We start from the raw sequence: 24504 nt of genomic DNA, 5'->3' as shown, positions 1-24504 counted from the left end.
GGCAATGGTTGGAGGTCGTGGCCAATAAGAGCCGATAACTAGGTAACCAGGGAATGGATGAATGGGAGTGTGGGATGGTCGCTGAATAAAGACACAAAATTGGAGAGGCAAAGATTCTACATAGGCTTCTGGTCAAAGGGGTTGGAGGTGAAAAAGTGTTTCCACTGCAGGGACTGGAAGAAAGAGAATTGGTCTTTAACAAGTCCATCATTACTGAATTTGAATGTGGGATGAAACTGAAGCCTTTGGACAGGACTGAAATTTCTATGGTATTGACATTTTTGGTGGACAGGTTGACAACAGTGTCTTGAGTTTGATTGTGTTACATTCTGATATTTGATTCATACAGATAAAACAGTGGTCAAATAGACTGGAAGTAACAACACGTTTACTCAGGATACAGTTACAAGGCTGAAATAGCACTATCAAGCAACTCTAAGTCTGTACAGATTGCAGGAAGACAAAGCAGTTAGCAAGAAACCACCGAGAGAGTTACTACAGGATATATAACCAGACTGGTAATTCCATTGAAGATGTTAAATGGAGTCCTAAGTGAGTGGCATAGTCCTACGCCTAGGTCTACCAGTCAGTGCATGCTGAGGATTTGTCAGATTGGCAGATGTCTGTGCCAGTCAAGAGTTGCTCTGAATGAGGAACCAAGGAGCAGTCGGTGCAACTGTCTGGCATAACTCTCAATCACGAGTCACCTCTCGGAGGCTGTATGCTCGCCTAAGTACCTCTGAGGCAGAGGTATACAGCACAGACTATTTTCAGGCATGTGACTTGTGGAGGGAAAGAGTCCCGCACTGGCTGTGTTCCCTGACATAAACTGGAATGCCACGAGAAGGTGACAGTAGCGTCTAAAGTAGTGGTGACCTTAGTTCCCAGTGATAACAAGCATTGTTGTTTTTGTTATTGTTGTATTTGTTGTTGCTGCTGTTGTCGTCGCAATGACTTGCTCCCCAGAGCTGTTATCATCGAGCTGACTTGCAGATGCCAGTGCAGGAAGTGGAAGATACCTGAAGCTTAGACAGCTGTGGGACACGGGTGTGCATGTGGTTGCAATCTGGCTGGAGTGTACATGTGGATACTCCCTTCTTCCTTGGAGAGATGATGGCGGAGCCGTCTTGCTAGCAGCCAAAAATCCTGCATCCCCTTCCCCCTTGGTGACAAGACTGCAGAAGGACTGATGGTGTAGAGCAGCCAGGAAGAAATGCGCAATGGAAAAGAGTGGGGCACTGGAGGAATCTGCTGAATGTGAAGCCACCAGAGAACCCCACATTGAGAAAGCATAGTAAGAAAAGGGTGTGAGCACAGAAGAATACCGAGCAAGGTGGCGCAGTGGTTAGCACACTGGACTCGCACTCAGGAGGACGACGGTTCAATCCCGCGTCCGGCCATCCTGATTTAGGTTTTCCGTGATTTCCCTAAATCGCTCTAGGCAAATGCCGGGATGGATTCTTTGAAAGGGCACGGCCGAATTCCTTCGCCATCCTTCCCTAATCCGATAAGACCGATGACCTCGTAGTTTGGTCTCTTCCCCCAAAACAACCAACCAACCACAGAAGAATGTTCCACTGCAAGCTTGTCACTGTAATATGCGTGAGAGCCCAGAAAGGAAGAGAGTGGACTGCCTGAGAAAGCACTCCATCAAGCAATCCCTTTGGAGGGTATGTAGGAACAGAAAGGAAAAGGTAGGTCTGGGGTATGGAATGAGGAACAGAGGGTCTGATTAACCTAGGAGGTTGGCAGAATAAGGGTAGTGCACCTGACGAGGCCATTGCATGCAAAGCCACTGAAGGCCGGTGGTATCCTGGAAGCAGATTGAGCCTGGAAGCCAGTTGCGGCTGGAGGCCAGTTGAGGCTGGAGGCCAGTTGAGTCTGGAGGCAAGCTACCCTCACAGGTTGATCCTCAGAGGCCTCAAAGAGGATGATCCTCAAAGCTCCAGAGGTGGCTGATCCTCAGAGCCCTGGAGGTCAGCGAAAGAAAACCCTGCACAGCTGAACCTAGCTGGAGCCCTGTAGCCAGCTGATATCTGTAGCAGTGCCATCCTAGAGAAGAGTGTGCGCCACTACTGCAAAATGCAGATGCAACAGGAAGCAGCACCGAGTGGCAACAGGTGGACAGGACTCATTGCTTCTGGGACACTCTGCTACAAAGTCTCCCAGATGCTGGAAAATTTTCAGAGTATTGGCCACAATGATCGGGCAGAAAAGACACACGACAATAGAGGGCATGTTAGGTCCAGGACAAAAAACAACAGGAGACGTGAATGGAGGCAAAATAGAGAGCTTGGTGCTAATGACAGGGCAAGAACTGAAACAATGTTGCACTACAACCAAATGGACAACATTCACAGAATATGTAGTATGTTGTCACCAAATGTCAAATGGGATGAGATTGGGAGAAGTGGCACCAGAACCATCAAAAAATGGGTGATCTTGTTACCAGTTCCTTTGTCTGAACCACTGCCATTCTTAGGAAGGGGTCACTCTGTTACAGCGGGCAAGGCTGTGAAAGGTCGTCAAAACTTTATCCTCATTGACAATCTCCAAAACAGAGCCTCCCTCAAGAAAAGGGCTGGCATGGCTGCAATATGCAGGGCAAGTGTAAGCAGCATCAAGCAGAGTTGGAGGGGGCAGCAGCAATAGGCAGATGCAAAGGAAGCAGCATCGGGTGGCTAGATGGCACATGGGACTGAAAATGTTAGGACTCTTTCCTATTCAGGTATTGGGATGAGAACAGGACAAAACATATTGGTTACTCATGGCACCATTGATGAAAATAAACAGAGCAATGTGGAAAATGCATTACCAATGACAGAGGAGATATCACAAAGAAGAGTTTTATCTTCATTGTTAATATTTTATGGCAGATAAGGCTGTGAGAGGTGGACAAATCTTTGTCTTCTTCGCCAATATCCAAAATAATGCTTCCCTCAAGGAAAGGGCTGCAATGTACAGAACAACAGGAAACAGCATTGGACAGAGCTATGAGGCAGGGGGCAGTGGGGCAGGAGGGTGGGGGGCAATCCCCAGAATGGGTGAGAAGAGGAGAATGCTGTGGAATTGTAACTATCACTGTCACCAACTGGTACTGTACCTGATTTGGTACATACAGATGAAAGAGCAGCCACACAGACCAGAAGTAATAAAATGTTTATTCAGAATACAGTTACAGGAATAAATAACATGGTTTAGCACTGTACAGTCTATGTGGGTTAGCAAGTAACCCATTAGGGAATTACTACAGGAGATGTCACCAAACTGGTAACTCAGGTGAAGGTGCTTAATGAAGCCCTAAGAGTCCTAGGCCTAAGTATGCAATTCGGTGTCCACCAAGAGAAGGATTCATCAGATTGCAGAGGTTGGTGCTGATTGGCAGTTACTTTGAATAACGACCTGTGGAGCAGTCAACGCAACTGTATGGTATAACTCTTGAAGCTGACTATTTTCAGTCACATGACTCATGAAGGGAAGTGGTCCTGTGCTGGCTGTGCCGACTCCAGTCATCAACTAGCTTGCCTCCAGACACTGAGAGTAGCATCTGTAGGTGTGAAATACTGAGTTCCCAGCCATGTTTTATTTGTTGCTGTTGTGCTGGTTTTCAAACACCTATGCAGGAAGTGGATGACACCTGTAGCTTAGGGTAACCATGACACATGGGTGTGCACACAGTTGCAGCCTGGTCGGAGTGTACATGCAGATAATGCATACATTCTTCCTACAGGAGAAAAATCCTGCAGATTGCATTCTGCCATCTTGGAAAGTCAGAGGGAGCATTGGGAGATGCAGGTAAGAAAGGTCAGCAATGCAGAGTCCACTTGCTACGAGATGTTAATTTGAGGGAAGGGAAGTTAACTGGGATACGATAGGTTTTATTGGGTAGTGGTACTATGCGGTGGTAGGAGAATACCAGTAAATTTGAAAACTTTTGGAGGTGATCTCTAGCACTCTTACATTTGCTGAATGACAAGGGTTTCAATTTGGGTGATACAAGTGATAGACTTACTGAAACAAAATATTACAGTTACACTACCAACAAGGATTGGCAATCTCAGAATTTAGACAATTAATGGGAGTGATAAATGGTGAGGTATTTTAACTTATTAGAGAATATCTATATACTCCTCATTATCTTTCTGAAATGTATGCACAGGATAGCAAGCCATGAGAAGCAACAAAATGTGGTGTAGAATGTCATTGACATACTGCTGCAGAGTAAGGGTGCCACAAATGACAACCAATGCCATCCTGCTTTGAAAAGAAATGGCACCCCAGGCCATCCCTCCTGGCTGCTGAGCCAATGGTGAATGACAATCAGGTTGGTATCCTATTTCTGTCCGAGGCATCTTCACACGTCTCTGCTGGTCATCAGGGTTCAATTCGAAGCAGGACTCATCAATGAAGACAATTTTACTCCAATCAATGAGATTCCAGGCAGAAGACATGCCTGGAGACTCCCAACACAGTGGTGGGATAACAACTTGATTGTCACCTGCCATACGGCCTGACAATCAGGAGTGATTGTCTGGAGTGCTATTTCTTTTCATAGCAGGATACATTCGCTTGTTGTCTGTGGAACCCTTACAGCACAGCAGGCACATCGACAATATTCTATGCTGCATTTTGTTGTCCTTCATGGCAAGCCATCTGGGGCTTACATTTCAGCAAGGTAATGCCCACCTGCACACAGCAAGAGTTTCTGCTGCTCATCTTCATTCTTTCCAAACCCTACCTTGGCCAGCAAGGTCACCGGATCTTTCCATTACTGAGAATAGATGGGGTCCTCCATCCATCTTGGAATTTTGCTGATCTAAATGCCAACTACATAGAATTTGGCACAGTATCCCTCAGGAGGACATCCGACAACTCTATCAATCAGTGCCAAGTCGAATAACTGCTTACATATGGGCCAGAGGTGGACCAACGTGTTAACTGACTTTCTCAATTTGTCAAGTTCTTTCTCTTGAATAAATATTCCAATTTTTGTAAAATTGTAATCATTTGTTTGCCTGTACATGTACATCACTTCCACTGATTTCTCTCCCATTTGGATAATTCCTTTGTGGTGTGTCCTTTTTTGTCTTAGAGTGTATTATAGTTGCTCCGGCTCCTTTGCTGTAGAGTAGAAAATATTGGCAAATATTTGGGACACAGCTTATCCTTGTCAGAAACCATCAAACCGTGCAGTCAAGTAACATTTCAGAACTTGAGCAGACATAGGTGCCTTGTTCAACCTTTTTTTTTTTCTTTTTTAACTCAGTTCCAAGAACAAAAGGATATATGTCACCATCATCATCATAATCAACACCATCATTTCCCAGCTCCAGTTTCACACGTGTCCACAAGCACTAGCCATCTCCTCTGCTTCACAGATCTTCTACTTCTGGACATCTTCCCATCAGAATACTGTTGTTTTCATGTCATATTTCACTGTAGCCATCCAGGATTTCTGAGCCTCATCTTTCGTCTCGAACATAAGAGGGTGATTAGATACGTCTGGTAAATTTCCATGAAAGAATGGAGCATTTCTGTTGCACCTTCATATTTGGTAAACTTAATTATTCCATGATTTTATACAGAATTTTAACACTGTACAGCACACAGTTCATTGTTGACAACTGTGTTTTGTGCTGTTATTTAACATCTACATTTGAAGGATTGGACTGCTGCAGAAATGAAAACAGAAATGGATAAATTGCACAAGGGCCCTGCACCATCATTGAAGACCATTTGCTTTTGGATTAATGAAACTGAATGAGGATGGACTGGTGCCGAAGATGAAGCACACTCTGGCCATTCAACTGAAGTCACCACACAGGAAACTACTGACAAAATCCATAATACTTTATTGCAAGACTGCTGAATAAAAATTCATGAGATTGTTGAGACTGTAGGCACCTCAATGGAGCAAGCGGATTATATCTTGCAAGGAGAATTGGCTATGAAGAAACTGTGTGCAAAGTGGGTGCTGCAACTGTTTTATCTCAACCAAAAGTGCATCTGGCACAATCTTTTGACACAATGTCTGGCAATGTTTATTCGAATCTGCAAGACTTTTTGCATCAATTTGTGACTGTTGCTGAAACCTGGATCCCTCATTACACACTAAGACTCAAAACAGCAGTCAAAACAAAGGACAAAGGCTGGTAAAAGCACGCCAAAGAAGATAAAGACTGGCCACTGTTTCTCGTGATTCTCACGGAACAATCTTAATATAGTACTCAGAATAAGGAAAAAGCATAACTGGACCCTATTATGCTTCACTGCTGGATCATTTGAAAGTTTCGCAGGATGGAAAAAAGACCAAGGTGGGCAGGCAAAAAGGCACTCTTTCACCATGATAATACGTCATCCCATACATCAATGATAACAGGGCAAAAACGCATGCATTGGGCTTTGAACTGGTTCCTCAGCCACCCTATTCACCACAAGTGACATCTTCCTTTTTTCCAACTTGAAACTCTAGCTTGGTGGGAAGAAATTTGATCACACGAGGAAGGGATAGTTGCAGTCAACAAGTATTTTGCACAATTTGACAGAATGTATTTTTTAAAGTGGGATGCAAAAGCTGGAGGATCCCCGGGCCTAGTGTATGTCCCTCAAAGGAGACTATGTCAAGAAGTAACATAAGTTGTTTATGAAACAAATATTTTTTCTTGCTTCTTTAGCAGACTTCTCAGATCACCCTAGTATACTGAAATATATTTTCTGGCTGATCTTCTTTCACCTGTTCTCTTAATCTGACCATACCACTGCAATTTCTGTTTCTTTATTACACTAGTAACAGGGACTTCAATGCAGGATACATTATTCGTTCACCTCATATTTTATCTTGTCCTTTATACTAGTTTGTTTCACAGCGCTTATGAATTTCATTTCTATTGCTTGAATTCTGCTATATTATTTTTATCAGCAGAGTACATGTCTGAAAACCATAAGTGAGGATGGGTGCAAGGTATGTGTGATACACAGTTGTTTTTGGCTTTTTGTGGTCCTTTACAGCCAAATAAAAGATTTCTGACTTGACCATAAAACTACGTAGGACTATAATTACAACAGTAAAATTTAGCAGGTCCAGAAATGAGAGTTTTTGTAATTGTTCTAACACAATATTTAGCTTGATTATTTTATAAACTGCTTGCTTGTAAGGTATTACTCTTCTGACTGTTTTAAGCTAAAAAATAGCTTACACTTGATCAATAAGGATAACAGGAACTTCCCTAATAACAGTCAGTGTATCATGCATTATCAATAAAAATTAATAACTCAGTAATTCATGTATTCTGCCTCTTATGCTAAGAATAGTTTCACACTGGACCATAAATGGCCAATGCTGCTTCAAAGATCTCAAAAGTCTTACATTCAATTCCTGGAGCATTATCTTAACAATTTTTTTACTAACAATTTAAATTATTTTTAGATTAGCCGTGATTTAAACTAGCACAATACAAACTGCAACAGTAATTTTCATCTAGACCTTTCTCCTTGTGCTTGGTTCAGAATGGCATTCCGTATTCTGGTGCAAACACCTTCAACATGCTCCCATTACTAATAAAGAAGAAACAGGGAATCCCAACCAACCAAAAGAAAACTTACAGCATTAGTAACTTCTTCTACAAACTGCATGATTAGCTAATTGAAGAATCCTATTAACTGCAAGATCAACAGCAACAATATTTCTTGTAAGCAAGCATCTGTTGTTACATGCAGAAAACTGTTACCCTCTAATAAATATAAATAAGATAATGTATGCATTAAACTAGCCATAGAATATAATCAGCTGGCATTTATGATATTTTAGGCAACAGCAATTTTTTCAAAGTAAGAGATTTACTACTAGTACCACTACTGATAAATTAAATTCAGCCTCTGTAGACATGATGTCTGTACAGCAATTTAAAGGTAATAAATTCTCAGGATGGTATCACGGGACTTAGGATAACAAGGATCAGTTGGGGGAATGGGGAATAGGTTATGACACTCATATTAGTATTGTGAGAGGAGAAGGGATGGGTGGAGGAAATGAAGCACAATTTTATAGAAAATAAAAATTATTGAAAAACTGTGTTTATTAATAACCAAATATACTAATACTTCCACTTTATGATAGGTACCTGCTACTTACAATATAATTCATTGACAAAGTTTGTATGACATTTTCAAACATTATTTTGCTGTAAACACACTTTTTATATTCAATTTTTAGCAATGTTTGACACTGGTTGGTAATACAAGAAAAAGCATTGCAGACCGAAGGTACATTGCTAGTGGAGGTTTTCATAATATGTACAAGACATTACGCATTTTCATTTTCAAGGAGGAGAATAGTGGTGTCAGTAAATAGATTTAAGATTTCATGATGAATGACTCAAAGTACATTTGTTACTAATTAATTTCCATTACAGTTTCTTTATCTGAACCAATACTGAATTGATACATCTATCTGTGTGCCAGGGAAGGAGATGGGTTTAGAAAATCATTTTTTCTTCTCTCTTTTTTTCTTGTTTATGTATTACCGCCATAGACTTATTCTGCTACAGCTAAGAGTTATTCTTTCCGTTGAAAGAATGGTATGTGGAATATGGTTTTGGAAAATACTGGTAGTGGGGCTCGTTATGAAAGCATTAGTGTAGCATAAAGTTCATTTCCAATAATGGGTATATTTAATGTTTTATCAGTATAAATGCGAAAATTTAATATGTGCAGATCATATCTCAATACCAAATCATCTTACTTTATATCACTACGCTTGTTTGCGATGGATTAGGTCATTTGTCTTCATATCTTACCGAATAATCTGTCTTCCTACCGCCAGAATAGTTCTTGAATAAAATGTTACGCGTTGGAATATTTCTACATTTTGAAGTAAACAGTTGTATATTTTTCCTGTAAAGCGTTGTGCAGCATGTTTGTTGCGTTGCCATTTGTTTTGGTTTTTTGTTGTGGACAACAAAACGTCAAGGGTTTACTGCCAACGATATACCGCTGCCTGAAGTAGGCTGCGACCATCAAATTTTATCTTATTATTTTGCAACGTAATTGAATTAAACTTTGCTATATCAGATTTTTACATAATTTTACAGTTTCTTTGTAACCATTTCACATATCTATGTCATTTATTGTTTCATGGTAGGCCACAATCAGTTATTATTGGGCTTGCTCCTATGCATTTATTTCTTGGTAGTCATCATACAAACAGCGTCGTCTGCTACAAAGGAAGGTTGCAAAGCTAATCATGCTAATATTTGATTGATTCTTAGATAGATCCCACAGTGGGATGAGAAAGTAAGAATTCGGTTTAAAAAATTTTCTTATGATCATATATTATCTCAATTAATGTTACGTGCTTCACTTAAAATTGGTGAATTCTTGACTACTGTGGTAGTTGTCAAAAAATGGCTGAGAAGAGGAAGGGAAAGAAACGAAAGGAGGTAAACGGAAGCTAATATACCAGGATTTAATATTTATATTGTGTCAAGCTGTGCAGACACACAACATTTCGTAACAGTCGCGGTTTTCAATTGCTTATTTTGGAAAAATTGCTGATGTTTGGGAAGAGAACTAATGTATGAAAGAAGTGACGTTGGCGATTCTAGCAATTGTTGGCGTGTTGCGGTTTCAGTATCTCACCGGCTGGGAAAACATTATGAACATTGTCAAACTAGCTTTGTATATATCCTTCCGCATAAATGAATGACACACACGTCGTATCCTACCCATTTTATTTTAAGGTACCTTATTTAAACTCATACTCCTCTCGAAATAGAAGAAATAACATTAATTCTTGATTTGTTATTTTGAGACGTGTAAGTAGGTGGAATTATAGGAATTCATCATAACCCAAAATTCTCTGCTGTAGACTTAAAGAAACACTGTGTTTTGATGTACACTATTCTGTCTTTGCTCACATTCCGTTCATACAGTGGAGATTGCCCGCCTTCGTGTAGTTGTGCTAATCTTTCAGCCATATGGATAAAAGAGAGTCGTGTGTAGGTGGTCGTAGTTATTTGCTTTGTTCCATCACTGGATGGTCTAAGTACTAGGCCACCCATTCTGTGGGATTATATGATTCTTGTAGGAGTGACTTGCATGTGATATAGTGCTCTGTAGTCGTACCTTATCTGTGTATTATACCATTATGATGTCATCTGTGGAAATTTACAGTAAGCTTTCGCCATCAACATCCCATTTAACATGAACCACGCAACTTTTACTTTATTCTGCTTTGTTTGAAGTATTCTATTTTTGGTTCACAGTAGCAATTCTTCAGCATATATGCAACTACTTTTGATGAGCATCATTATTAACATGTTCTGTATTCCATTGCAGCAGATTATGTCTTTTTAGTTATAAAGTTCCAGAGATCCATGTGAGCTGTAAAACACCATGTGTATAAAACATTGCTTTTTTTATCACACATGAGCTTAATATAGAAGTAAAATGAAATGATGTTATGGTATAGTTGGGTTATAAAGTAACGACAGAAAATGTTTGTCTTATATCTGCATTTAAGCCACTCTGTTCCTTGTTGTTATGTGGGAAAAACTTCAATTTCCACGTAGGAAGTTATGTTCGTACTTGTAGTTACTTTTGTCACTGTGCCTAATATTGTGCTGAGCACAACATAAGTGTTGTTTTGATCTTCTTAATTTTAATTTTTTTTTTTTTTTAATTTGCCACCTTCTCACTTCACATCATTTTGCGAGTAAGGGTTTTTATGGCATCCTCTTTGTGTTTTAGTACTTAATGGTCATTTCAATACAGACCAGAAAGTTCTGTATTGTGTACTCAGTTCCATATTCCCCTAGCTCAGAAGGTGTCCTCACGACCACCTCTGCCTACCTAATGCGTGCTCATTACGTGGATATTGTTGCTAAGATATTTAGGTGAGAGAGCAGTCTCATTTTTAAGGGGAACCTGGTTTAGATCCATTTGTGATTGTTGTGGTTTAGCTTTTCTATGGTGCATTTAAAGCAAATTATGGGGTTGATTCCATAAAGAGGGTGAGGACTGAATTTATTTTAAATCACTGTCCAATTAAATTTTTGCTATGTTTCTGATTTCAACTTGCCTTTATTTCTTGATGTTTGAAACTTTCCGTAGCACACACAAATTAATTCTTATATTGTAATAAAGACTCTGTCAGTCACCTTTCATTTATATGAACTGTGTTGACTGTAAAGTTTCTGTACCGTTTTAGTTACATTTTTCATGTCAGTTGTCCTACCCTGTTGTTCTACCAAGAGTTCTGTAAGAACTACACTGAAGAGGCAAAGAAACTGGTACACCTGCCTAATATTGTATAGGGCCTCCACGTGCACTCAGAAGTGCTACATGATGTGCCATGGACTCGACTAATGTCTGAAGTAATACTGGAGGGAACCGACACCATGAATCCTGCAGGGCTGTGCATAAATCTGTAAGAGTACAGGGGGGTGGAGACCTCATCTGAACAGCATGCTGTAAGGCATTCCAGATATGCTCAAGCAGAAGTGTTTGAACTCAGAAGAGTGTTCCTGGAGCCACTCAAGCAATTCTGGACATGTGGGATGTCACATTGTCGTGCCAGTCTTCGTTGGCCCTGTTCCTGCAGGATCTTTTTCCTGCACCAACCAATGTCGGGGATTTGATGTTTACTGGATTTCTCATATTCATGGTGAACTCATGAAATGGTTGCACCTCAGAGACCCTGTGTCCCATCACTCGGGCGCAGACTATAATATCACGTTCAAACTCACTTAAATCTTGATACCCTGCCATTGTAGCAGCAGTAACCAATCTAACAACTGTGACAGACACTCGTCTTATATAGGCTTTGCTGACCACAGCGCAATACCTATGTTCTGCCTGTTTACATATATCTGTATTTGAATACGCATGCCTATACCAGTTTCTTTGGCACTTCAGTGTAGAATTGTAGATATTTACGTGTGAGTTTCTCATTTTCGCTCTTGTTGCAAATACAGTATATAGAGTAGAACTAATAATGAATAACCAGAGGAATGGGGATAATATACTAAAAATAGCATAGTGATTACTTTATCGTAGCCAAGATAGATAAAAAGCAAACACCCATCGCAATAGTAAAATATGCCTTCTAGCTCTGCAGATGATGGAGATCTTGAAGAATGTGTGATGGATGAAGAAAATTATTTAGATAGTCAAGGGAAATAAAAATTGGCAAAGAGAGATAGTTGGAAAAGGAAGAGAAAAAAAAGAAACAGTATGGACTGAGGAAAAGGAATGAAAGGGGAAACCCTCTGGTAGAGTCTTGCCTAGGACACAACTTAATCTTTGCTAACACTTGACTTAAGAGTTGGAAATGAAGGTTATATACATGGAAAACCTAAAGACATCAAAAAGTTTCAAATAAATAATATGTAATGGTAAGACAGAGTTTAAACTGTAAAACATATTGTGTATGAGTTGTGACTGTGGAAATAATTTGTTAGTAAATTAATGAACTGCAGGTTAAAACTGAAGAAATTGCAGATAGGTAGAAAATTAGGAGATGGGACCTGGGTAAGTTGAAAGAACCAGAGGTTATTTAATTTTTCAAAGTGGGCATTAGGCAACAATTGACTGTAACAGTAACAGGGGAGATGACTACAGTAGAAGATAAATGGCTAGCTTTGAGAGATGAAGGCAACTTAGGACCAAATAGGCATGGCCTAGTAGAAATCCCTGGATAACATGGGAGATATTGAATTCAGTTGACAGAAGGAGAAAATATAAAAATGAAGCAGCAAAAGCAATGGAGACACAGATGCCTGAAAAAAGACACAGATGCCTTAAAAATGAGATTGACAGAAAATTCAAAATAACTGGGGAGAATAACTAGATTTCAAATGCAAGACACTAGAAGCATTCATGACTAGAGAAAGAATAGATGTCACCCTCTAGAAAACTGAAGATATCTTTCAAGAAAAGAAAAGCAACTGTATGAATACCAAGATTTTTTATGGCAAGCCAGTACTAAGCAAACAAGGGAAAACTGAAAGGTAGAAGAAATAAGAGGGTAAGTCAATTATTATCTGCAAAGTAGTTATAAAATTTATTATAATCAATTGGACACTTACAAGAACATCATTTTTCGACATAGTCTCCGTGCGTTTCAACGCACTTGGTCCATCATTGTACAAGCTTCCTGATGGCCTCATAAAAGAAGGCTCTCGGTTTAGCTGCGAGCCAGGAATGCACCGCTTCTTTAACTGCTTTGTCTGAGGCAAATCTACAGCCCCTTAATGCCTTTTTGAATGGACCAAACAAGCGATAGTCAGAAGGGGCAAGTTCGGGACTATATGGAGGATGATCCAGTGCTTCAAATTTGAGTTTCTGGAGCGTTTCAGCAGTGTGGGCAGCAGTATCCAGACGGGCATTGTCGTGCAACAACACAACACCTTTTGACAGCAATCCTCGGCATTTGCTTCGAATTGCAGGCTTTAGCCTGGCAGTAAGCATCTCACTGTAACATACACTGTTTATTGTTGTGCCCCCTTTCCCCATAATGTTCCAGTACTGGATCTTGTGTGTCCCAAAAAACTGTAAGCATCAGTTTTCCTGTGGACAGTTGGATCTTGATCTTTTTCGTGCATGGCGAATTTGGATGTTTCCACTCCATACTCTGCCATTTACTCTCTGACTCGTAATGATGGATCCATGTTTCGTCAGCAGTAATGATCCTGTCTAAGAAGTTGTCCCCTTCATTACCATAGCAATCCAAATGTTTTTTGCAGATGTCCAAGCACATTTGTTTATGTAACTGTGCGAGTTGTTTTGGGACCCATCTTGCACAAACTTTATGAAACCCAAGTCTGTTGTGGATGATTTTGTAGGCAGAACTATGACTAATTTGCAGATGACGTGCCACTTCGTCAGTAGTTGATCGTCTGTCTAAGAGAATCATTTCATGTGAACGCTCAATGGTTTCTTCATTTGTGGCGGTAAACAGTCGTCCGGCTCCTTCATCATGCGTAACACTTATGCGACCATTTCAGAATATTTCAGTCCATTTGTAGACACTCTGTTGTGGCAAAACACTATTCCCGTACTGTAACGAAAGTCTTCTATGAATTTCGGCCCCTTATACGCCTTCCGACCACAAAAAATGGATCACTGAACGTCGCTCTTCTTTAGTGCAATTAGACAGCGGAACAGCCATGATTAACAGCATGGCAGCGATAATGAAACTAACCTAGCAGCTCGAAAATTGCAAAGATATAACAGCAAATAAACAAAGCATGCGTCATCAACATAAAATGACAGTATTACCAAAGTGAACGAAAATATAACTAAATTGTGGATAATAATTGACTTACCCTCGTATACAGAGGGGCTGTACAAGAGAAATGAACTTGAAAGCACTATTGTAGAAAGGAAAGCAGTAGATTAAGATGAATTCGACAGTGCACTGCCTAGGTGGAAACAAGACCAGTGAAGTAGAAGACGTTCTCTGAAATATTGAGATTTTTCAGGGAGTTAGCCATGACAAAAACTATTCCTCTCAGATATGTGAGACAGATGTAATATTTACGTATTTATTCATCCATTCAGGGATCATTGCGCTATAATATTAGAGTTGTCATCATAATACGATGAAAATAAATACCTCAGATCTACACACACATACAGTATATGTATATTTTTACTGGAATTTAGGGCCTTTAGCTTTCGCTATACAGCTAGCTCATAATTACATAAAAGATACAGGTATTGATAAAAAATTAATGTTAAAAATTTTGTTTGTTTGTTTGTAGACTTAGTGTTCGTAGTTACGGATAGACCAATATCATATAATCATTTTATAATCAAATTTTATGAACACTTTTGCACAGTCCAAATACCTGCTGCAATACTGAATCCATACATTGCATGGAAGCACCTCTTCTTTTTAAGGGATTGTAGTCTGGGGCTCCCAAAGCTGCTGCATAGAAGCAGAAAGGTGTCTCTACAATGTGTAGCTTGTGAAGGTGTTTACAGAATCATCTCTGGTTAATTTGAGTCTGGTTGTTAGCAAACCGAGGTGCCTAGGCATTGAATTGGGGGATTGATGGATGACTTGTTGTGTACTTTTTGCCTTTGTGTCTTGTTTCCTCCCATTCCCATTAGCACTCTTATATTGTCGACTGTGTAGGACGCAGGTGGGCAACCAGTGGCCAACGGGCTGATTCTGACCGGCAGTTAGTTTCATTCTGGCCCACGGAAGAAATTCTTGGGAGACAGTGTGTGGACATACTAGAACACTGCAACTATTGAAATTGAAGGTATTTTGTAACAAATTAGCTGCAACTAGTTGCTCTGTTAGACAGTTTTTGTCCCATGATGACATTGCAAAGAGCCTGCCATCCCATCTTCAGATGTTTATGTTTATTTCTGTGTCATGAACATTGTTTCTTTACTAACAGTATTTCATATTTTTGGAATGGTAGTTTTTAAGACAGCTGTTGTGAAACATCGTAAGTAAAGAAACAATTTTCACGATGAGTGAATAAATGTAAACACCTGGTGATGGGGAAACATGAAATAAATGTACTCGTGAATAGGTGTGTTCCTAGACCTAATTTGCTGGTGTGGCTTGTCGGGAAAGTGGTGCCATACATATTGGTGCATTACTGTAAAACCATTAATGACATGGAACTATAGTTTTGATTTTATGTGTGAGGAGCACTGCTGCTGTGGCACATAATGATGCGGCCCGTGAGCTTCAGTATGTGAATCAGTCCCAAGGGTCACCGAAGGTTGCCCATGACTGGCGTAGGACATGTGATAGATATCACCCAAATGAAATTCCAACACTTCAAAACAGTGGGTTTTTCAGTCAAACTGGTGCAATAAAATTTAAGTACCATTAGAGCAGACGAAGAGTCATGGAGTAGGAAATGTAGAGATGCTGTCATCTGCAAGCAGAAACAAAGTGCTTATAGTATCGCAACGAGTTCCATGGTTGTGATACTTTCTTTTGCTGGTAATTTGAGAAGCTCAGCCTCTGCTAAGATGCAATGCAGTACATGCTTCCAACAGAGTTGCTGGTTATAGAGCCTTCAATACAGATATACATTTCTTACGGATACTCTCTTAAAAACTGTACCAAAATTTTTTTGTTCGTGTGAGCCTCATAATGAAAGCTATTACCAGTTGGTAGGTGCACCTTAGACAATTTAAATGGGAATGAGACACTAAAACTATTTAGTCTATGTGTTGTAATGATCTTCTTTGAAATCTCCTGAGTATCTAAATATGCATGGACTGGTGGAGGAAGAGGTCTAGCAATCCAGGAGCATCTGGATAAGCACTGTATGGTGAAGTTAGAGACAGTCGATCTCAGATTTTTGGCTTCATATTGATTCCTTTAAGGAAAAAATATAGTGCAGAGATACTGCCGGACTACTTATTAGATGGACTGGAGGTTCATGTGCTTCAGCCAAGAGTGCATTGGTAGGCGTCAGCCTTTTATATTAGCATTTATTAATTCTGTTGAGATAACTGACAGTTGCAAATCCATAATGTCCAGCCGGCCGCGGTGGTCTAGCGGTTCAGGCGCTCAGTCCGGAACCGCGCGACTGCTACGGTCGCAGGTTCGAATCCTGCCTCAGGCATGCATGTGTATGATGTCCTTAGGTTAGTTAGGTTTAAGTAGTTCTAAGTTCTAGGGGACTGATGACCAGAGATGTTAAGTCCCATAGTGCTCAGAGCCATTTGAACCATAATGTCCACTCCCATAATCAATAATAGAATGTACCACCAAGCAGTAAATTATTAGCGCTGTTCTGATGTTCAAGTTCCACCCAAGTTCTGTAATATCTCTAATTATGTTGACTCCTATCTCTCACTTCGTAGCTACATATTTTGTGTGCGTCTTCCAGTTCGGCTTATGTTTGATGAAGTGGCCCAGATATTTGTCTTGGGTGACTTCATCTCAAAATCATACAGGTCATGTCAACTCGAAACATGAATTTCTATGGAAAAAAATATATAAAACCTCTATATCGTAGGTGTTAAGAAGTAAAATATTTTTTTATCTTAATTTTTGAAAATGGTACAGCCCTTTGAAAAATGTGTATTTTGTAAATAACTTTTAGCTCCAACTATCTGTATTATGTAAATATTTATTGCTAAGAATGTAAAAAATTACATTTGTGTGAGTTTTTACGAATTATTTACTCGAAAACTGCCATCCAAAAACTTTTGAGAACTACACAAATATTGTATGATTACTATGTTAGTAGGCAGTGCAAACACAGTGGGCAATATTTTTCTGTCTAAAGTGTTCAAAATGTTTCAACATTTGCATATTTCGCATCACTGAATTTCTGGTGTAAAAATATGTATGTTGGCAACACTGTTTCCCGTGCTCTTCTGTTTATAACAAACAAGTGAGAACTTGCACATAAACCGTTCTGCATTGAGCTTTGTGTTTGGTTTGAGCTTTTTGTTAGATACAATGCCAGTAAGGAAATACAGGAGTGAAAGAATGATGTGTGTGGACTATGAAAAAAGACACAAGAAGGTGGTGTTTAAGAAAACTGAAAAATGCTTCACAGTTGTGGGAAATCTGTCAGATGTATTGCGGAAATATCTTGGTCCTCAAGTAACAGTATTAGCATCACATCTGTTGTGCAGAAATTGCTATACTCACTACAAGAAGAAATTTAGTGACAACCCAACTGAATGATCACCATCACCCGAATGTGAAACTGAAGAAAACAGTGCAGATGTTAATATTCCTGGGTGTTGTATGTTAGCATTTCTTCTGTAGCCCCTACTGTATCCCCCTGTAAACGTCCAGGAAAGGTAAGAAGCACAAGAAGAAAACAGTATGTAAAAAGAACCAAGTTTTACACAAGCAACGTCTTCAAAACTTTGTGAGATAGCTAATGTAGATACATTTTGTGCAGAACCTGAAGATAATGATATGTGGACGAAACACAACAAAACCTAAATACTGCTATCTCAGCAGCCACATGTACTGAGAAGGTACAGCTACTGACACTTTTACCAGGTAGCTATTCTAAGCAGCAGATACAGAAATACATTCCCACTTCCTCACATTATTTGATTTTAAAAGCTCATAAAATAAAGAATGAGAAAGGTTTTTGGGCATCCCAGATTCTTACTGCGGGCGTCCATTGCAAGATGATATGCTTACTATTGCTCTGGAATATTACTTAAGTGCTGACAAAGAATGCAGCTGGCAAAGTTCTAACCAAGCTGATGTTATCTCTGTTAGTAAAAATGATAGAAAAATCGAAAAAGGTAAAAAGATATATGACAAGGTCAATAAAAGAAGCATACTCCGTAATGACAAAAGAGAAATTGGTCTTGCAAAATTCTACCCCTAACGATCAAAATGGGTAAAATGTCAGCCAGTGAAGGAAGTGTGCACACATACAGGGTGAGTCAGGAGGAAAGGTGCATGCATTGAGGGGTGATAGTATTAGTGATTCCGAACAAAAAAACTTCATATGGACGTAGGCCCTATTCTGAATAGTTTCCAAGATGTAGAACACATTTAGTATCACTTTTGTATGTTTCTCTTGAATAACTCGAGAACCACACCCTCCAGCAAAAATGTGTCGCAGTACAAAATTAAACTGCATTAAATTTCCCACAAAAAGGCCCTATTCATTCTTTTCTCTAGAACTAATGGTTTGTGCGAAGAGAGCGCGAGAATGTTGAAAACTTGCTCGACACACATGTGCTGTAGTTTACGTAGTTTTTGTAGGCCAGTTTGAGGTAGCATATTGAGTTAGCAAGTTGAAATGAACAGTTTGATACGGGACACTTGCAGTTTATCAAGTCAGGAAACTACCTCAGATTGAGGTAGCGAGTTGAGATGAGCAGTTTGATATGGGACACTTGTGGTCTATCAAGTCGGGAAACTACCTCAAATTGGCCTACAAAAACTTCGTAAGCTACAGTGAATGCACGTCAAGCAAATTTTTCAACATTCTTGCACTCTCTTCGCGCAAATCATTAGTTCTAGAGAAAAAAAGGAATAGGACTGCTTCTCTGTCTGTCTCTCTCTCTCTCTCTCTCTCTCTCTCTCTCTCTCTCTCTCTCTCTCTCTCTCTCATAATTTTTAAGGAATAGGACTGCTTCTCTCTCTCTCTCTCTCTCTCTCTCTCTCTCTCTCTCTCATATTTTTTTTTTAAAAGGAAATTTTGTACTGCAACACGTTTTCGTTGGAGGATGCAGTTTTCGAGTTATTCAAGAGAAACGTATAAAAGTGATATTACATGTGTTCTATCTCAGAAACCATTCGGAACAGGGCATAAGTCCATATGAAGTTTTTTGTTCAGAATCACTAATACTATCACCTCTCAAAGCATGTACCTTTGCTCCTGACTCACCCTGTATTTACTACACTAAATTGAAACCTGTTTGTTTCACCATAAACAGTATGACAAGAAAGTAGTACACAGAGATGGACCTGGTGCTTTTGTGTATATTTCAAGAGCCACAAGATAAATGTTAGTTGCAGGAGTGACGTGTGCAATGTGTCCTGGTGATGAAGTGATGACTGTTGAAGCATTACACCTGCAGGATACTGACAATGATGTAGCCTATGGGAAGGGGAAGAGTTGGTGAAGAAGACAGTAGAGCCAGAGAAGTTTGTTACAGAGGTTAGGCATTGAGTCATGAAAGGAATAACTCGCCATCATATCCAGAGGAATCAGAGACAGGCCATAGCAGAAGTAAAAACAGACACATCCCAGAATACTTACACATTAGTTCTTCATTTCGACTTTGCTGAACACTGGTCTGTTGCTTTGCAGAACAAAATTCAAAGTTACTGCTGGCACACATCATAGGTATCAATATTCACCCATGTTGCTAACTTCCTTGGAACATCACATTGTTTTGATATTGTCAGTGATGATCTCATTCATGACAGGCTCATGCATGCTACGCTGTCAGCATGATAATTCTAGACATAGCATCTAGAGGCCATGCATCTCCTAAAATTGTGTATGTGACTGATGGTTCAGCATCTCATTTTAAAAACTACTTTCAGCATTATGAGTTTGGTCAACACTGAAGCACAGGAATTAAGACAAAAAATGCATATTTTCAACACCAAGTCATGGAAAAAGTGCATGCGATGTGGTATGAGGTGTGTGTAAACGTCTTGCGACAAGATTTAATCTCCAGCATGAAGCTGTTGATGCTGTAAGAGATGCTACTGGATTTGTACGCACCATATCAACATTAGTAATAAACATGAAACTCTTAATTCTAAATGAAAGTACATTAAGGGAATTCCATTTAAAAAAAGAGAGAAGAGTCATCTATTATGAAGCCTGCAATAGCAGTTCAATTAAGTCACTACTGGATCGCATCCCAGAGTGGCACATACATTACAAGAATGGTTCTCCATGAAATGCAGCCTGTTTGTTACTGTGTGTGAAATGCAGAGACTACCATGTACATTAGAAGACTTTGTAGAGAGCCACTTCATTTCTTGTGTGTATGAGAATCATTGGTGGATGGGTCAGATAATAAGTGTCTCTCATGAGCTGCAAGATATAACCATCTCCTTTATGACACCTCATGGTCCTGCTAATGCTTTCAAATGGCCATCATCAAAAGATAAGTGTGCAGTTCCCATTTCCCAAGGACTGCTCTTGTTGGATCCTCCTTGTCTGTGTGCAAATTCAGCTAAGTCCAAGAAAGAAGGAGAAGAAAAAATAAATAAATAAAAAAAATGAACTCTTTTTCAACAGTGCAGTGTTGATTGTTAGATTGTAGGCAATTTTAATTCATGGAAAGTCGTGAAGAAGTAAAATTGTGTCAGAAGACAATATTAATTTGTGAATAATATAATGGAAAGAAAAATGGGTATAAATATTCTATATCTCATTTTTGTTTTAAAATGCTTTAGAACAAAATTATGTATTGTTTTCCCACTCACTTATAATGTTGTAAAGTAACTATTTTGATTCAAGAATACCAGTTTTGCATGACGTTTACTTAAAAATCAGTGATCAGTTTAAATATTTAAGTGTCCATTATTTGTTGACCTTGAGAGTAGAGCTAGGTGTACATTACAAATTTCTCACATTTTGTACAGATGAGTATTGCCCACTCTGATTGTACATTCCCTAAGTACAATGACCGATAATGTACCATGAAATTTTTAGAACATTTAGAATAGGGGTTGTGGAGAAAATAATTTCCAGATAACCAAAAAATTTCAGATTCTTTCACCTTTGTGTACAAATAATTTGACAGTTTAAACTGTGCATTAATGTAATAGCTGACAGTTAGCAGTCTTTCAACTTATCATTTCTTAAGACGGTTAACATCCTGTGACTGTTCATATTTTCAAAACTTGATTTTAAAATTAGCAAAAAGTTACAAATTTTCATAGTTTATATTATAATTTTTTAATTTTCCCTTTTGTCATGACATTTTCACAAATATTGCCATTTAGAGAGGTCTGTAGCATTTTAACAAATCATCAGAAAATCTAAATATTGTTGTTTTGGAGAAGTGTCATATGGAGCTTCAACGTATATATTTTTTCAGCAAACTTTGAAATAGTGATGTGACACATTCAATCATTACCCGTTTGATTTGAGATGGAATCGCACTCTGCTATGTTTGAAGAAAAGTGGTAGGGACCTTGTGGTATTACCATTGGTAGATTCAATCTGTGCCTCAGAAACAATACTGCATTTAAACCACTGTGTAACACTTGCCAGATGAGAAGCAAAGGAATTACAGACATTGGCTATGATGGGGCATCGATTTAAATCAATGGGGAAAGTTGAAAATTTGTGTCGGACTGGGATTTGAACCGAGGTCTCCCGCTTACTAGGCAGATGCTCTGATCACCAAGCTGTGGTCATTGCAACTGCACAGAGTACCCTAGCACACCTGCCGTCAGACACAAACTCTCAGCTTAACCACACACTACAAATGCAGTGCCCCTTGCCCATTATCCTCATTACTCACAGCATTTCACCGATTTCCTTAAGAGTTCGAGCCTGGTGTGCAGCTGCACTGAAGAGAATGTTGCCCAACCCACCACTGTAAATGGAATTTGTCCATTCTTTATTCTTGTGCTGAATGATCGAAAACAATTTGAAAGTGTGACTGTTTATTAACAAATGTGCATGAATATCCACACAACTACTTACAAGAAAATGTCTTTCCTGATGTCCCTGTGTGATGAACCTCAGAGTCATGGTAGGCAGCAGCAGAAAGACCTGGCATTGTACTGGGCCGGTGCTGCTGGTGTATGACTAATGTACTGCTGGTGAAGACAATGATGAACTTGGCCTTGTCTGCTGGCACAGAGGGCAGAGACGAAATTGCTGGTACTGCTAACTTGAAGTGCTGAGACTGAACTGCTGATGCGGCCAGACGGAACTGATGCTACTGCTGACTTGAGGTGTAGGGCATAACTGACTTAGCATGGTCCCACATTGGCCTAAATAGCCGGGCATGGATGGATACCAAAGTATTACTGCAAGGGCAATTGAAAATACTAAACAACACTAGAAATTGACCCCAACATAAAACACGTACCACGTCTGCATAGGGGAACAGCGACTGGCGTAGGCAGTCATAGGAAGGGCCAGTGTCAGAGGGGCTTGGAGTAAAGCTTCCAAGAATGCACAGCCCAGGGCACCAGAAGAACACAAGAAAGCATCAGTGGCACCAGCCAATGCGATGACGGGACCAGCAACAACAACTCAAGCAGCTGTGGTGGACGCTGTGGCGATGCCCCCCCCCCCCCCCCCCCAGGGGGTCCACAACTCTTTTGTGGATACGTGCGTGGCGAGCACGGGGCCCCGAGCCATTGCAGCCTTCTTTCTCTCCCGGGCTGCATTTCCTTTCCCTTCCCCTCCTTTCCCCTCCATGCTCCTTTCCCCTCGCCCTCTCCTCTCCCTCTATTGGTGTCCTTGCTTATGTTGGCCCCCGCTATCCTCCTGGTTCTGTTGGTTTTACACTCCGGCTTTGTTGCGTAATCATCTCCTCCTTTTGGCATTCCTTGGTCCCCCTCTGGGGTTTGACCTCCATTACAAAATTTCTCCTCCATAGTGTGAGCCATTTGGGGAAGAGCACCTTACCTAGTGTCTCCGATGTGCGCCCTCCTAGTACATTCCACCTTTTCTTTCATGTCGTCGTCTGATGCTAGGGTGCATAGCCTGCACGGTAGCCAGCCCATGTGGTGGGGTCGCTATGTACCCTTTTGGTTGAGCCCCCTGAACACACAGGGATCACACTTCTGATACCTGAGCTGTGACCTCCTCATGCATGCCTTGGAGTGGTTGCTCGTCATCCTGGAGCATCGGAACTCCCGGCAATGGCCGCCGTGCCAGACGGCCCTTGCTGTGGCTGGGTGGCGCCCGTGAGGAGAGCCCCTGATCGGAGTGGGTGGTATCAGAGCGGACGCTATGCAGATGAAACGCATACAGGTCCAAAACTCTGGCCGTTCTTCTGCAGCCGTCTCTCTGCGTGGAACTGATTCCTCAAGTGCTGCTTCTCTTGCCCCTTTGGCCTTCCCTTCCATGGCTACCTCATGGGAAGAGGGTCAGGCCCGTCGTCTAGGGGCAAAACCTTTCCCCCGTTATCTAGTTTGCACCAGGACTGATGGAGATACTTTCACCAGTGTCAAACCTTTATTCTTTGTGGAATACATTGAAGACAAGTTTGGCGAAGTGGACTCCCTGAGCAAGATGCGGTTGGGTTCGTTGCTGATAAAAACTGCTTCAGCTGCCCAATCTGCGGCCCTTCGTGCCTGTACCCATCTTGGCACAATTCCTGTGTCCATTACCCCTCACCAGTCTCTAAATATGGTACAAGGTGTGATTTTTCACAGGGACCTCATCCTTCAAACTGATGAGGAACTTCGGGACAATCTCGGACGGCGGGGTGTTCACTTTGATCGTCGTGTTCAGAAGGGTCCTAAAGAGAATCGTATTGATACTGGTGCCTTTATCCTGGCCTTTGAAGGGGATACCCTTCCTGAGAAAGTTAAGATTATGGTCTATCGCTGTGATGTGAAGCCGTACATCCCACCTCCTATGAGGTGTTTTAAGTGCTTGCGTTTTGGCCACATGTCTTCTCGCTGTTCCCAGGCCCCTCTCTGTGGTGACTGTGGACGTCCACTCCATGAGGGGAGTCCCAGTGTTCCCCCTCCTGTATGTGTAAATTGTCATGGTAGTCATTCTCCACATTCACCAGATTGCCCAGTATATAAGAAAGAAAAAAAGATACAGGAGTATAAGTCCCTCGATCGTTTAACCTACACAGAGGCCCGTAAGAAATATGCACGACTGCACCCTGTGTCCATGACATCTAGTTACGCCTTGGTTACATCTTCACCCCTTCCTCCCCCTTCCTTACCCCCATCGCGGACCCCTCTCTTCCCCCCCTCTCCTGCGGCTCCCACACCTTCTCCTATGGCGCGCTGCTCCCCCTCCCCAGCCGGTGAAGTGTCCCACTCCTTCGGCGTCTGCCGGTCAAGGGCGCCTCTCCCGGCACCTT

At 40.7% G+C, this 24504-nt stretch overlaps 2 protein-coding genes across 3 annotated transcripts in view; one reads left to right on the top strand and one right to left on the bottom strand.

The window, feature by feature from the left end:
* The window catches only part of LOC124607480 (dnaJ homolog subfamily C member 28), a 128689-nt gene extending 119702 nt beyond the window's left edge, over nucleotides 1-8987 (bottom strand). Inside the window, exon 1 of one of the 2 annotated variants that reach the window (XM_047139838.1) lies at nucleotides 8796-8987. In XM_047139838.1, the coding sequence (XP_046995794.1) occupies nucleotides 8796-8930 (135 nt within the window). In that variant the 5' untranslated portion in view covers nucleotides 8931-8987. The remainder of the gene's footprint in view (nucleotides 1-8795) is intronic. The other variant, XM_047139839.1, reaches the window with a different exon arrangement.
* A 301-nt stretch (nucleotides 8988-9288) lies between these two features.
* LOC124607481 (translocation protein SEC62) overlaps nucleotides 9289-24504 on the top strand; it is a 101052-nt gene continuing 85836 nt past the window's right edge. The window contains exon 1 of the mRNA XM_047139840.1: nucleotides 9289-9437. Within this exon, the coding sequence (XP_046995796.1) occupies nucleotides 9402-9437 (36 nt within the window). The 5' untranslated portion in view covers nucleotides 9289-9401. The remainder of the gene's footprint in view (nucleotides 9438-24504) is intronic.

This window comes from Schistocerca americana, chromosome 3 (genome assembly GCF_021461395.2).
Source record: "Schistocerca americana isolate TAMUIC-IGC-003095 chromosome 3, iqSchAmer2.1, whole genome shotgun sequence".
NCBI lineage: Eukaryota > Metazoa > Arthropoda > Insecta > Orthoptera > Acrididae > Schistocerca > Schistocerca americana.
This window is presented reverse-complemented; position numbering and strand designations above follow the sequence as displayed.